Source organism: Monodelphis domestica, chromosome 4, assembly GCF_027887165.1.
Source record: "Monodelphis domestica isolate mMonDom1 chromosome 4, mMonDom1.pri, whole genome shotgun sequence".
Taxonomy (NCBI): Eukaryota; Metazoa; Chordata; class Mammalia; order Didelphimorphia; family Didelphidae; genus Monodelphis; species Monodelphis domestica.
Genome location: NC_077230.1, coordinates 110,781,405 through 110,797,651, shown reverse-complemented (window position 1 = coordinate 110,797,651; position 16,247 = coordinate 110,781,405). Strand labels below are relative to the sequence as shown.

Here is a 16,247-nt window from a genome sequence, read left to right as displayed (position 1 = left end):
TGATGTAAGGGAAGGCTATTTTGGGGTGAGAAGATAAAAATAGACCAATCTACAAGTAACTGATTTTGTCCTGTACTGACTTTTCCCTTGTAACTACTCAAGTTCCAGTACTTTGTTTCTGAACCTAGTTCAGAATTCAACTGATCTGGATTTAAGTTTAGAAATGGATTAAGTTTAGAAATCCAGCTCTCCTTGCTCATAATTGTGCTGGCCTTGGAGGATGTGTGAAAGGAGTGGACCTGATATTTTTAGACACCAGACTATCCTTCAGGGATGTCTGGTTTGCAGTCCAAAAGTCTGGGCTGCTCCCTCACACCTGAACTCCAACAATAGGGGTCTTCTTAGTCTCATGAGAAAAGGGGGTGAGACTAGTGCTGGTCCCAGTTACCAAATTTCCAACCAATCATGTTGTTCCCGGTGCCTCAGCTCTGTAACCTATCATTTTGTACTTAATCTCATGATGTCATCTGGGATGGTGCTTTGTTCTATACTCTCCAAAACCCTATAAAAAAGGGAACTATCTGTCTGCTTGAGGTCTTTGGCATTGACAGATAGCATGTCTGTCCCTCCTAGTCAATGTTATCTTTTGTAGAGCTCTAGCTCTGCTTACCCTCCCCTTCTGTTAAAATTCCACTGTAACAAGTCAAGAATGAGAAGGCAAATTGTGGATAGTCTGGCTCTCAGTTCTATCTTTTCTTCATTCATAGTGCTATGCTATTTCTCTGGAGCACTCAAAACAGTCCTTCTTGGTGCAGCCTTGAGAACGAAAACTTATGGGAATATCTGTTTTCTTTAGAGCATTAAGAAAACTTAGAGATTAGTCAATGATGGATCATGCTGTAGATGAAGAAACTGAGGTCCATAGAAATTTCCTGCTCAGGGTCACACAACAGGCTTATAGAAAGCAGTTCTACACTTCATATCTAATGCTCTAAGACTTGAAATTTCCCCAAGTACTGCACGTACTTTCCATGTGTGATTTCCCTAGAGTAATTTGTATTAGTTTAAAAATGAATAACACAAGTTGTTTCTACTCTCTCTATAGGATTGGTAGTACAGGGACTCAGGGAGACTCAAAGAGGACTCACAAAATTATTGTATACTCTACTGATGATCTACAACCAAATTCAATATTCTCTTTGGCTCTGTAGAGGGAATTAGATGGGGACTTATGATAAATGGATGTGAAATATGGCTTTTCAGGACTAGAAAAAGCCAAGAAATGTTATCTATAGAGCACTATTCAACTTTTATCCTTTTATCTCACCACAAAAGGGAAAGAGAGAGTGAACAGAGACTTATTCTCCCAATCTAAATCCTCAGTTTTTAAGGGTCTCTCCTAAGAGTTGCCACACAGCTGGGAGCATCCCCATAGAGCTCATTACCTCAAGAAATTGCCCGATGAACGAGTTAAAAAAAAGAACTGAATAAGTTAAATAGCCATTCATTCATAAGTTTCACAAGGGATTTGAGGGTATTTAGGGCATAGCTCTCACTGACTTCCCCATTCTCTGAACAGATAGGATACTTAGAGTTGCTGTTATTGTAATAACCATTTATATAGATGGCAGTTTTCAAACAGGTAAGCAGACGATTTTTCTGGGTTCTAGGGCAAAATGGAGGTAAGTTATACAAAACCAAGCACCTATTCCAAGCACTAAGGAAAAGCAATAGACACAATAAACCTTACCTGGGAGAGAATAGAGCAAAGAAGAATCTAGAGGGTAAAGCCAAAAGATGGCATCATCTGAACTAATCAGTTCCTAGTCCTCTTCTCTCCCACATACCAATGAACACATGCTTCTCGGAGTTATTATGAGACTCAAGTCTCATTATTGTTTGGCTTTCAAGGCTCTAGACTGATCAAATATTAGACTCATAGATTTAGAGATGGAAGGTATCTTAGAGGCTGTCCAATCCAACCTTTCAGCTTAATGATGAGAAGGTAGAGGCTCAGAAAGGTTAAATTACTTGCCCAAAATAGCAAATGGAGTGACAGAGGCAAGACTGGAACTCAGGTCCTCTGACTCCAAATCCAGTACCCTGTCAGGTGCCTCAGAAAGGTCCAGAGATAGCATGAATGTCACAGCAAGAATCACTAGTGCCCTAAGATAGACTTGAACTATACTAGTGCTAGAAAGCCCGAGTAATATGGACAGTCACTCTAGTCTCTAGTTTTATATATTCCAACTCTAGTTACCTTCATTTAAAAAATGGAATATCTTTTGTTTTTATACTGCAGTCACGTATGACTGTATCTCTCTATTTCTCCTTTCCCAACTAGCCATTCTTGGTTATAAAGATTAAAAAATAAAGGGAAAAAAATTTGTCCAGCAGCACCAATGAACATATCAACTGTCTGATGATTTATGTGTGTGTATATCTACTTTCTTTTCATGAATAAGTTCATATATCTTCTGGTGTTCCTCTGAATTCTCCATACTTAATTCTTTTTTCATGGAACAGTGAAATTTCAGTTCATTCATATATCACAATCAGTCTGAAAGGCATCTACTTTGTTTTGAGTTTTATTATCTTTTCAAATTCATTACGTGTGAGGTGAAACCTTAGAGCTATTTTGATTTGCATTTCCCTTATTGTTACTGACTAGAGCAATCTTATAGTTGCTACTAGTTTATAATTTTTTAAAAGAATTGTTTGTTCACTTGTACACAGTGACAGCAGTTTTGCATGATCAACTATGAAAGACTTAGCTACTCTTGGTAATACAATGATCTAGGACAATTCTGAAGGACTTATGAAAAAGAATGCTATCCACCTCTAGAGAAAGAACTATTGGAGTCAGATGCAGATAATGCCTTTCACATTAGTTTATTTACGCTTTGATTTTGGGGTTTTCCTTTTATAAGTATTCATTTACAACAGTGACCAAAATGGAAATATGATTATTATTATTAACCCAAATAATATTGCTTACTGTCTCCAAGAGAGGGGAGGGAAAGGAGGAGGGAGACAATTTGGATCTTATACTTTCAGAAAACGTATGTTGAAAGTTGTTATTACATGAAATTAGAAAAATAAAATATCTTTGATAAAAAGAATTATTTGTTCATAATCCTTTGACCATTTATGCATTGGGGAGTGGCTCATGATATTACATATTTGTTAGTTCCAAATATATCTTGGATGTTAAAAATTTATCAGAGATATTTCATGCAACAATTTTCTTTTTCCAAATTGTTATTTTCACATCATATCATAGCTGGTCTTGTGGCATTGGTTCTTTGTTTTTGTCTATGCAAAAAGTTTTAAAGTTTTGTTATTATATAATAATCAAAATTATTTATTCTATCTTTTGTAATCACCTCTATATCATATTTGATTAAAAATTCTCCCCCGAAGTATAGTCATGTCCTGTTTGTGTCTACCTCCATCCAATTTCCCTTAATTTTTTTTATGAATATCTTTTAAGTGTAAGCCAAGTATCTATTTGGAAGACATTGTGGTATGTGGTTTGAATACTGTTCTAAAACTATATTTTATCAATTCCATTTTTTCAGTGATTTTTATTAAATAGGAAGTTGTAGTTAACTTTCAAATAAGTAACATCCCCTTCCAAGACAATGGAACATTTTAACATGATTTTTCTTCTATTTGGACTTTACATAGCAGTTTCTACCTCTCTTATGCATTTGTAGTATATTATTTTGTATTATAGTTATTTGTGTCAGATAAATCCAAATGAAGTTTTGGTAAGGCTCCAAGTTTTGCTTCCCTTTCTTTCTTCTCTCTCTCTCTCTCTCTCTCTCTCTCTCTCTCTCTCTCTATATATATATATATATATATATATATATATATATATATATATATATATATATATATATATATATATATATATATATATATAAATTTGCTCTGATGGTTTTTGCTGCTTCATTAAATTCCTTTTCTAATATGTCTCCTCCTCCTCTCCTACCCAACCAGTTAACCTTTAAATCAAAGATTTAAAAGAAGGGAAAATTCAATTTCATTTGCTTCCTAATCAAAATCAATAACAGCAAAAGAATAGTAGGCATCCAATCAAAAGCCCAGGAAGTCCTATTCCATTCAGCACTTCAGCACTTAATCATACCTTGTCTCTCATTACTCAATATTTGTTGCAGTTGTTTCTTCAACCAGAGTATAAATTCCTTCAGGCCAAAGTGCAGGTTTTATACTTCTTCTATATCCCCATAATATAAGCATTCCATAAATACTTGCTTGAATAGGTTTATTAGAGACAGTTTGTTTTTTAACCTTTGGATGAGGACTGAATTGACTATCATTAAGCTCTCCTTATGACCGGTGTCTTCTCTCTTTGTAGACAGGCTACATGTGGATGGTTGGCCCAAGATGGCAGTTTTCAAACAGGTAAGTAGCCGATTTTTCTGGGTTCTAAGGCAAAATGGAGGTAAGTTATACAAAACCAAGCACCAATTCCAAGCACTAAGGAAAAGCAATAGACACAATAAACCTTACCTGGGAGAGAATAGAAGAAAGAAGATTCTAGAGGGTAAAGCCAAAAGATGACATCATCTGAACTAAGTCAATGTGGTCAGTTTGTAGTCCTCTTCTCTTCCACATACCAGTAAACACTGGCTTTTCAAAGGTATTATGAGTCTCAAGTAAGATAATGGTGGACATTTTTGCAAATTATAAAGCAGGATATGTCAGTTGCTATTGTCTTTATTATTGTTGCTTATTCCTATCTGTGAAACTTCCCAAGAGAAAACCAGATGGTAAAGGTTAGTCCTTGGGATCTGTAAGGCAAAATATTCACTTTTACTTCGTATCCCCTTCTGCTCCCAGTTGTCCACCCTCACAATCCATCCTGCTTTTTCAGCTATTGCAGAAAAATTGCTTTGTTCATGAGAGGAAAAGCCATAGAACTTTTCATTCAAAGTCCTACTTAAAGACATCTCCCCTTGCCTATCCCTCCAGTCCTCTAGACCTGGAAGAGCATCTCTTCCAGAAAGATCAACTGCCAAAACTACAAATAATAAAATTCAAGGTCCTTAACTCATTGGTGGCCCTCAGCTATGGCTGGGCATTTCATTTTTCCCACATAAAGAATGAGAGTCACTCTTACCTCCCTCACACTTGGAAGTTCAGACTGTACTTCCAAACCGAGTAAACCCTAGACTGAATAACTTTCTTCTCTGAATTCTTGCAAATTGACATCAGGTTGGGCCATTCTTTCCAATCCAAGTTGCTACCCTCCCATTCTCTTTTATGTCACTTTCCCTTTCCCTTCAACTTGTCCAACAGAGCTGTTTCCCTCCAGATATGGAGACAGCTTCCTGAAGGGAGGTCGTCTATACTCCAGAGTCAGTTCAAGTCCCCATAGCACTACTCTTGTGCCCCCAACCATTGGGAAGAGAGAGGGTGGAGGAAGTGAAAGTTGGGAGGAATAGCTGTGGGAAAAGTCAAAGTCAAGTCCAAGGAGTGGATAAGGACCCTCAGAAGTAACATCAAGGGGGATGAGGCTAGAAAGCTAGAGGACTACCACAATGTTGGCACCCCAGGGGTCACCTTGCCCTCCTTACATCTTTATCAGGAACAGGGGCTTGTTTATTCAAGTGTATAGAGGTAGGAGAAGGAATATTGAGATCAACAAGCAGGTAACTATCTGGTTTTCCTGGAATCTAATGTGTGCGAGAGACAATTACTTGAGATAAGGAGGGGAAAATCATTCTATTTATCATCTCTTCTTTGAACCTCTGCTTGCCCTCAACCTAGCTAAAAAATACAATTATTTTTTGGTTATGCTCAGCATTCATTGTCAATGTTAACTCATTTTGAGCTTTGATACTTTCTATAAAAATTCAATTTTATTTTTCTTTTTGGTTGGGCTTTAGTTCTCTTAATATTATTTGTTCAAGACTGCAAGAATCATTCATTCATTCATTCAAAATTATTTAATGAAAGTCTACCATGTGCAAGTCACAGTTTTGTATCATCGGTATGTGTATATATGCCATTCCCACCAATTCTTGATGATAAATTTACTATATAACTAAGTCTTCTGTTTCTTCCTTTATGTGAGAGATAAAAGGAAGGTTAAATAAGGCATAGGATTTGGTCTTGGGGTGAATGGATGATAGAGAAAAAGTTTGTTGAATTTTCAAAAAATAAACCTTACCTTCTATCTTAGAATTAACACTAAATGTCAGATCCAAGGCAGAAGAGTGATAAGGGCTTGGCAATTAGGGTTAAGTGACTTGCCCAAGGTCACAAAGCTAGGAAGTGTCTGAGGCCAGATTTAAATGAGGACCTCTCATTCCCAGGCTTGACTCTCAATCCACTGAGCCACCTAGCTGTCCTTATACTTGCTGGATTTTAAAGTGAATTAAATTCATAGGTGTTGAAGGTCCTTTAAAGAGTTATGAGTCAGAGTTCCTTTCATAAAATAGCTTATAATCTAATTGGGAAAACAGAACATAAATGGATCACAAGATAATTGGCAATTAAAGGTAACATATATTAAACAACACAAATGATCCAAATAAGTGCTATGGGAGTTCAAAGGAGAGAGATACCACTATGCAATGGAGTGTGGTCCATTAAAAATTTCATGAAACAGGTGAAATTTCAGTTAGACTCTGAAGGATGGGTAGGATTCATGCTTGTTAGCCTTGCTAAATTGTCACTTTTCTTTTCTAGGGTGATCATGTATGGGTCAGTTTGTTCTCCAACAAAGAAAATGGTGTCCCTATTGGTGCAGTTGTGAAGGATAACACCTACCCTAATAAAATCTTGATACAAGATGATGAGGGAAAGGTAAGTGTCTCCTTTCATTGATCATTACAAATAGGAAACCTTTCCTGAAATAAGGACTCTCACAACACCCTATAGAGTTTTCTTCTAAGGCACAGACCTTCTATAAGATAAAGACAGAAGTCTTCTATTATGAAAAGGCTACTCTTCGAATATATTGGCTCCAAATATCAGAAATGAAAGTGATAAAGACAAAAATAAAGGCTAGGAAAAATTATAATGATAAAATCTTGAATATATAATATATATATTTATATATTTAACTTAACAATACTTAAGCCAGAATAAATGGATGTTAATTGAAAACTAATGGGACAGCTCAGTAGATCTCTATCTTGATCTAGCATCAGGAAGCCCTGATTTCAAATCTGACCTTGGACACACTTATGAACTATGTGACCCGGGCAAATCACTTAACTTCCTTTTGCCTTAATCCACTGGAAAAGAAAATAGTAAACCACTCTGGAGTCTTTAGAAAACTCCATGGACACTACTGGTGTGCCATGGTCTATGGGGTCACAACAATTCAGATATGAATAAACAACAATTGAAAATGAATACTACTATTTATATAACATATTTGAAGAAATGCTTTTATCTTGATGTAATCTTGGAAATTCAAGGGGATGAAGAGTGGTAAAAAATGTCAGGGGAAGGACTTATGAGAAAGGAAGATATGAAGGGAGAGGAGAACATGAGGGAGAAAAGAAAGGTATGGTTGGGAGAAAGGAGAGTGCATGGAGGATTAAGTAAATGAAAAGTAAAATGATGTAAGTGAAGAAAAAGAGGAAATTCTGAGGAGGGAAGAAGATGTAAGAGGAAAAGAGAAAGTGAAAAAGAATATTGGGGGTAAATGGATATGAAAGGAAGAAGAGGGTGTGGGAAGGAAAAATGGGGGGAAATAGGATGAGGGAGAGAGAAATGACAAGGTAAAGTTTTGTGTGAAGGTGGTAAAAAGTGAGGGGAGAGGACAAATTGGGGGAAAGAATGGCAGAAGTGAGAAGTCAATGGATGGTTTGGGGGAAACAGAAAAGAGAACAAGAAGACAAAGGGAAATTAAAAAGGGAGTTTCTGAAAGAAGAGACTATAAGGAAGAAGTGAAGTGGGAAAAGAGAATATAAGGAAGAAGCAGATGTGAGAGAAAAGGAAGAAGCAAAAACATAAAGAACGGTATGATGGAAGAAACAATAGAGAATAAGAGAGTAAAGGAGAGATGATAAAGTCAAAGGAGATGGGGATGAAGGAGGAGGAAGTGAAGCAAAAGGACAGCTACTAACCAAAGCCAGAAATTTCATACTCATGTTTGATGACACTTGACAGGGTCATGATCCATAGGGACCAGCCAAGGCTTAAACACACTGCTATTACCTGGAGAGTGTCAATTTTGTTCATCCTGGTCCCTCTAGCAGTGGATGCGGCTGACCTCCATCAGGAACAGGCTTTGTGGCAATCTGCATTGAGGGAGAAAAGGATAATGCAATCAGTTCTAAATGTGTGCTGTCATTTCTGCATCACTACCCACTTCCTCCTTAAGTCTAACCTCCCTGACTCTAACCATGAAATCTTGGCCCATTGAAGAGTTGGACTGTTCCTGGATCAAATGTTTAAAGAGTTCTTTTATATAATTTTAGGGAGGTGATTCTAGCCTATGACTGGTTTTCAAGAAGTTAGAGCAATGGTAGTTAATAATCTGAAAGTCACAGGTGTAATTCTTGTACAGGCCAAGATATATTTATGAAAGAACATTATATCTGCTGCCTAAAGACATACTAACCCTAATCTCAGTCCCACATTGACCCCTGATAATTCCCATTTGTCTTTAGCCACAGAGAGGAGTGAGCAAATAAGTGTGGCTTGGTCAGGATAAATACAATCCTTCTGGGAAAAGAATGGGTCAATAGTATGATCTTCATGGATGGGAGGCATATTATTAAGGAAATCTAAACCCCTATTGCATCACTTTTTTGCAGGAACGCTGGATTGAAGCTCAGAACTTCAAATCTCTCCAACCCATGCATCCCAGTTCAGTTCAAGGGGTGGAAGACATGATCCTTCTGGGGGACCTGAATGAAGCTGGTTTGGTGCATAACCTTCTCATTCGCTACCAGAAGAACAAAATCTATGTGAGTCTCAATGAACTGACCTGTGCACAAGTCAATGTCAGCCCAAGGAATTCCAGGAGACATATGGAATGGAATGGAAATGAAATGACTTAAGTGCTTACAATGTGACAAGCATTGTACTAAGTGTTGAGGATACAAATAAAAAATTGAGACAATCCCTGCTGTCTTACAAGCTAACTGGGGGAGATAACACAAGAGAGAGTTCCATTAATGGCCAATGATAAGACCAGATAGAACTTGGGTTTTGGCAATAAAAGCAGCAGGAAAAATGGCAAAGTCCTGAGCATGGCATTAACTCTGCCATGAATGAAGGTCTCCACTCAAGAGGACAGTGGATCCAAAAATCATCCTGGAGCTGAGTTCTGGGATACCTCTAGCAGAGGAGATTATGCCTCCTAATTCCTACATTCTCTCTCTTTTTTTTCTAAAAATAGCAGAGTGCCCTAAATGGAATGGACACTTACTTCATGAGTGCTACTTCTAGAGCTCCTTTTGGAGAAAAGGCCTCTATTGTTGCTTCAGGGTGCCTGATGCCATCATTTATCAGGGTGGGCTTTCCTTGATCATACATTTGGACATGGATAAGGTCTTTTCCCTGGGATGTGTCTGGTGACCAGTTTAATAAATAAGAAAAAAAATGTTTTTGTTCTCCCATTAAGGTGAATACTTTCTGACAGCTATTCTCTGCTGCTGTCTAATGTATGTCTAATTAGTGATTTTATATGGTCACTAATTGCTTTCAGAAGCTTGAGAAGGCTTGATGAGTTCTTCTAGCCTTCCTGATCTGCAACATGATGCCTGAAAGCTTAAGGGTTTGTTCCTTCCTAGCTACAAATAAATGGGAAGACCACATTCTAATCTATGACCAATCACTGGTGCCTTAGTATGAATGCAGGCTTTGAGAAATAAGTTTGAATAGAAAAGAGGAAGGAGAGGGCATCATCAGGAGCTTTGGTGTATCTGTGGTCGTGGGGAAGAGATTAGGTGAGCGAGGTAAGGAAATGGGGCACAAAACAGAGAACTCAGGAGCCCCTAAAACAAACCACCAATTCCTCAGTTTTCCTTGTGAAGAATAATATCAACTCTAGGTAGGACATCTGTCACGTGAGAGCTGGGCTAGTGCCTTCTGGTAGACCACAGACTTGCATTGCCAGTAACAACCTCAGTACCAACATATAGTGGAATAATAATAACTTCCCGATGCTCCGTCCCTTCTGGAAGTCCATGATATTATGGTGGGGAATTGGGTTAGCACTTCTGAGAACAAAAGGAATGGCAGAGCAGTATTGCTTCCTCCCCTCTATCTCTTCTTTTCTTTCCTTTTTTCTTTACCTTTTGCCCCATTCAATCCTTTTAATCGGAAGGCTTGCCAATCCAGTTCCCCTGCCAAAGCGAGGATGTGGCATATGAGTAGCCTAAGCAGAATGCTAGTGGGTATTTCCAGGAGTAGCTCACTGGCCTCACTTCTGTTGGATATGGTCTAGGAACACATTACAATTCCCTTTCCCTTTGCACAGACGTACACAGGCGCGATTTTGGTGGCCGTGAACCCCTATCAGGTACTGCCCATCTACACTATGGACCAGATCCAGCTATACCACAACCAGCGGGTAGGGCAGTTGCCCCCGCATGTCTTCGCCATCGCAGACAGCTGCTACTTCGACATGAAGAAAAACAAGCGAGACCAGAGCTGCATCATCAGGTACCATGGGAGCACTGGACCCCCATTTCCAGAAGGGAAGTATAGCAGTCCCCGAGAGTCACTCTTGGGAGGAGGCAGAGTAGACAGCCACCAGCATGGTGTGAAGGGAAGAACCTCTCCAGAGAGAATCACAGAGATGAATCTAAACAAGAAAGTCCTTTAAAACATGCCTATCAAGTGGTCGTAGGTCCTTTGCCTGATGCCCGAAGACTGGGAACAATGTCTTCACTCTTCTGAGGGGCAGTTCATTTCACTTCTGAATAGCTCTTCTTGTTGGGGAGGATTTTCCCCATCTGGACAAAGCCCAGGTTTCCCCTCTGGTGACTTCTACCTGGAGCTCAGTCTTTTGACCTCTGGGGCTAAGCAGAAAAAGTCTAATTCTTCAACTACTTGAAGACAATGACCCTGTTCCATCAAGCTCTACTCTTCTCTAAGCTCAGTATCTCCAGATCATTAGCAAGAATTCAAGTGGTTGCCCTTCTTAAGTCACTGGACAGTTTATTAGGGGCCTCCTAAAACGTGGAATTCAGATCCAAACGCACTTCTCTATAGTTATAGTCTGAGCAGGACAGAATAGGAAAGGACTATTTTTTTTTAACCCTGGATGACCCGACTCCCTTAATACAAACTAAATTTGCATTCATTTATTTGGCCGCCATGTCTTACTATTTGCTGAGATTGAGTTTGCAGTCTATTAAAACCCCCAGATCTTTTTTGGATGGATATCTAGCTGTGCTTACCCAACATATACTTGTCAAGATGATTTTTTAAAAACTACGGTAAAACTTTACATTTACCTCTTGTTCCCATGTGCTACAGTTAATGTAAGTACAACTGATGATTGCTATTTTAATTTAAGTTTAATGGAATAAAGTTTATTAAGCTGCCTACTATGCTCAAGGCATTGTGATGCTGGAAATTTGATCATTATATTTTAATTCCCTTAGGTCTTAAATATTTCCTTATTTTTATTGTTTTTTTTCTTGTTTGTTTGAAACATTTTATTTAATTAATTAATTTAGAATATTTTTCCATGGTTACATGATTCATATTCTTTCCCTCCCCTCCTCCCCCCTACTGCCATAGCCAAGGAGCTATTCCACTGGGTTTAAAACCTTTTTCACACCAAGAACCCATATTCACATGCAAATACATATCCTGTGTCTGTAAAGCATTATAAAAAAGAAAAAGATGACTTCATGTTCAAAGATACACTAATCATACAATGATACAGGGTTGTTCTCTGGGACTAGCAATATTATTTATGATTGTGAAAAAAGATGGAAGGAACCTAAACATCCAACAATGAGAGATCTGGCTGATCAAACTGTGGTATATCAATGCATGGAATGCTATACTGCAATGAACAACAAATAATAGGGATAGAAAGGGACATGAAATCATTCAAGGTAAAGAAAGCAGAATCGGGAGAGAGTCTACAACAGTGATGGTGAACCTTTTAGAGACTGAGGGCCCAAACGGCACCCTCACACTGCATGTGAGCCCTTACTTCAGACAGGGGATGGAGGAAGCGCTCCCATTGGGCTGCTGGGCAGAGGGGCGGGTGATGGGACACTTGGAGAGGAGGATGGGAGCTGCCTCCTCCGGCACGATTTCCATAGGTATGCCAACACAAGTTTACATGCCTATTATATTATAAAAAAAAAAGATAAACATAAATTTAGGGTTGAATAAACCTTTGTTCAATTAATGAACAGCTACCCAGTTGCCCCCATAACTAAGAGGAAGCAAACTGGGGCCAGCTGGGTGGCTCAGTAGATTGAGAGCCAGGCCCAGAGATGGAAGTCCTGGGTTCAAATCTGACCTCAGACACTGCCTATCTGTGTGACTCTGGGCAAGTCGTTTGAACCCCATTGCCTAGCCCTTACCACTTTTCTGCCTTGGAACTAGTACACAATATTAATTCTAAGACGGAAGGTAAGGGTTTTAAAAAAAAAAAAAGAGGAAGCAAACTATAATAGATCATAAGGGCAAGGTGCAATAGAGGAGACTCTTTTAAAAGCACAATCAGTTGTTAATGTAAGTTCAATTGATTGTGCTTTTGTTTAAAGCTAAGTTCAAATATGGAAATATGTTTTGCATGATAATACACATATAACCCAGATCAAATTGTTTACCAACTCTGAGACAGGGGAGGGAAAGGAGAGAGGGAGACAGTTTGGATCGTATTACTTCAGAAAACTTATTGGAAATTTTTTTTCCACTTAGTGGAAAATTTTTATTACATGTAATTGGTAAGAGAAAATAGCTTTATGAATAAAGTTTATTAAGTTGCCTTCTATGCTTAAGATACTGTGTTGGAGAGTTTGGTTGAAAAAGAGAAAACTCAAAATAATCCTTGCCCTCAGGAAGTTTATATTCTTCTTGGGAGATAGAGTGATTTACTACATATACACAAATGAAGTTAATAATAACAGCCAGAATTTATACAATATTTTAAGATTTGCAAAACAATACAAATATGTCATTTGATATAACAACCTTGGGAGGTTGGCTGGTTCTGCTATCTCTGTTTTATAGATGGGGAAACTGAGGCACATAACATTTATCTGATTTAACCAGGGTCACAACTAGCAATTGTCTAGCAATTTGGAATTGAACTCGGGTTTTCCTGACTCCATGCCCAGTTAGTACCATCTAGCTGATTCCATATGCAAAAGTAATTCTACACAAAGCAGTTCTAAGTGAGAGACTGGCATGAATAGCTAGGAGAGTCAAAAAAGCCATAATTCAAGAGATGGCACCTGACCTATGAAGGGACAGTGAGGAGGGAGTACATTCCAAGTATGGAGCCTGCCCAAAAGCACACAGAATGATAGAATTGAAGGTATTGGGCAATAGCAATAAGGTCAGTTTGACCAGAATTTGTGGAGAGGTCAGTAAGTTAAAAATAAATTACCTTTCTAAAATAATATAAGTAATAACTAAACATTTTTTTATTTTTTTAAACCCTTACCATACATCTTAGAATTAATACTATGCATTGGTTCTAAGGCAAAAGAGTGGTAGGGGATAGGTGATGGGGGTTAAGTGACTTGCCCAGGGTCACACAGCTAGGAAGTGTGTCTGAGGCCCAATTTGAACCCAGGAGCTCCTGTCTCTAAGCCTGGCTCTCAATCCACTGAGCTACCCAGCTGCCCCCTGTATTCTCTTTTTGACAAGTTTTCTGACCCCCTTACCCTCTCTGGACTCAGCTCTCTCAGCTCCTGAAGTTGCTGCTGCTGTGCCCAGCTTTAATAGATGTGAAAGTTCATTGACTACCATAAAAGAACTTGACAAACTATTATTATCAGTCGATTTTTTTTTCAAAGAGGATCAATCACATCATGGCGTGATGTCTTGACTTACAAATAAATTGGATTTCAATAAGGCAGAATTGCACAAAGTTGTCAGGCTCAATCTCTCTTCCAGGGTCATCAAAGTCCAGCTGCAAGACAAAAGTCAGGACAACTGGTGATGGCCTGGAATGCCACAGATGACCGTGGCATCTTCAGTAGCTGTCCAGGCTCTAAGGGCTCCACAGCGCCTGCTTCCTCTGTCTTCATGGCTGTTGGAACAAACTGTTCCATCCAAATGCCTACCATGTGTCAGCTTTTGTGCTAACAGATCTCAGGCTTTCTGTTAGACATGAAAAGATAATGCATGACCTCCTGGCTTTTATTTTCCAGCTATAAAATGAGGGACTGGAATAAGCTATCCCTTCCCGCTCTGAATGTCGTAACCCCATATGTCTGACCGTGTGAATGAATTTTGGTTCTTTCTAGTGGTGAGTCAGGAGCTGGGAAGACAGAGACCACCAAGCTGATACTTCAGTTCTTAGCCATCATTAGTGGCCAGCATTCTTCGATCGAACAGCAGGTCCTGGAAGCCAACCCCATTCTGGAAGGTAGGTGGGTCCCTAGCCTTCTTTAGAGTCTACATCTCCAAGCAGTCAATCAACAGGTATTGATTAAGCAGCCACTATGTGCTCCATGTTGGGGCTACAAGGATAAAAGTGCCACTGCCCTATCCCTCAAGGACGTTATGTTCTGTTGTAGAAGAGAGGGAGAGAAGAAACAGCAAAAAGATAAAAAAGGAGAAAGAGAGAAGAAACAACAAAAAGATAAAAAAGGAGAGACAGAGAGAAGAAACAACAAAAAATAAAAAAGGAGAGAGAGAGAGAGAGAGAGAGAGAGAGAGAGAGAGAGAGAGAGAGAGAGAGAGAGAGAGAGAGAGAGAGAGAAACAACAAAAAGATAAAAAAGAATAACAAGTTAATGTGGGGTGAGCACTAGCAGCTGTGGCGGGCTTCATGTAGAAGGTGATATTAAAAGCCAAGTTTTGAATGAAATGGGGAATTCTTTTTTTCTGTTTTCTTTTTAAAAAAAATTAATTTAGTCAATTTAGAACATTATTCCTTGGTTACAACAATCCCTCCCTCCCCTCCACCCACCCTTCCCACAGCTGATGCACAATTTCATTGGGTATTACTTGTGTCCTTGATCAGAACCTCGAAATAGAGAATTCTAAAGAGATGGCAGCCATGAGGAGGGAGAACATTCCCGGCCAAGATACAGTTGGGCCAAAGGCATGGAGGCAGGAGAAATTTCAGGTGGAAGGAAAAGCAAGTAGATCAGTCTCATCGGTCCCCAGTTTAGAGTCCTTGAGTTTAGAATTGCTTCTCCCATATTGCTGAAGCAAAGTATTTGCACAATGGCCTGCGGTTCATCTGTGATCCATGAAGATTCCTCAGTGGTCCAAAATCTGGTCCTGAATGTAAGAATAGGAAGTTATGCAGTGTTTGGACAATCTCGGGAATTCTAAGTGAAAACATGAGAAATTCCAGGTGGGAATGGGGAGAGCCATTTATTTCTTACTCTGAGTGACTTTCCCCTTAGAAACCTCTCAACCATAAGATTCAAGCTCATTGAGTACATCCATTATGTTGCTTTCTCTGATGCTACCTTAGAATATAATAATAATAATAATAATAATAATAATAATAATAATAATAGCTAACACTTGTATAGTGTTTTAAGGTTTCAAGCAATTTATGTAGGTTAACCCATTTGGTCCTTAGAATAATCCTAGGAAGCAGGTACTATTATTATCCCATTTTATATATGAGGAAACTGAGGCACAGGTTCAGTGGCTTGTCCCAGGTCGCATAGCTGAAAGATTCAAACTCAAATGTTCCAAATTCCATGCTTTATCCAGTGTGCCATCTAGATTGGAAGGGATAAATGTGGATCCCACAATCACGTTTTGTTCAGGGAGTTTGTTCAGAGGAATGACATGCAAGGCCAAGACCACATCTGACACTCTAGTCTCATCACTCCTTCTACTTTCTCCTCTCCTACCGAGAACCAGTGGCCCCAAAAGCCAGTCTGTCTAATGGACAAGAAAGCATGCCTCTGCTCCTGCCCTCACTTGACACCACTTTCTTTCTCAGCCTTTGGAAATGCCAAGACAGTTCGAAACGACAACTCAAGCCGCTTTGGAAAATACATTGAAATCCACTTCAACCAAAATGGAGTGATTGAAGGAGCCCAGATAGAGCACTTTCTTCTGGAGAAGTCCCGGGTCTGCCGGCAGGTAAGTCCATCTCCCGCTGAGGATCATTTTGAGCAGCAGAGCTGGTGAAAT

General features: G+C 39.0%; 1 protein-coding gene across 1 annotated transcript in view; it reads left to right on the top strand.

Annotated features, from left to right (window-relative positions):
- The window catches only part of MYO7B (myosin VIIB), a 145,314-nt gene that overhangs the window by 19,943 nt on the left and 109,124 nt on the right, over positions 1 to 16,247 (top strand). Inside the window, exons 2-7 of the mRNA XM_056793701.1 lie at positions 4,325 to 4,371; positions 6,664 to 6,780; positions 8,748 to 8,900; positions 10,418 to 10,602; positions 14,388 to 14,509; positions 16,054 to 16,196. Of these exons, the coding sequence (XP_056649679.1) occupies positions 4,354 to 4,371; positions 6,664 to 6,780; positions 8,748 to 8,900; positions 10,418 to 10,602; positions 14,388 to 14,509; positions 16,054 to 16,196 (738 nt within the window). The 5' untranslated portion in view covers positions 4,325 to 4,353. The remainder of the gene's footprint in view (positions 1 to 4,324; positions 4,372 to 6,663; positions 6,781 to 8,747; positions 8,901 to 10,417; positions 10,603 to 14,387; positions 14,510 to 16,053; positions 16,197 to 16,247) is intronic.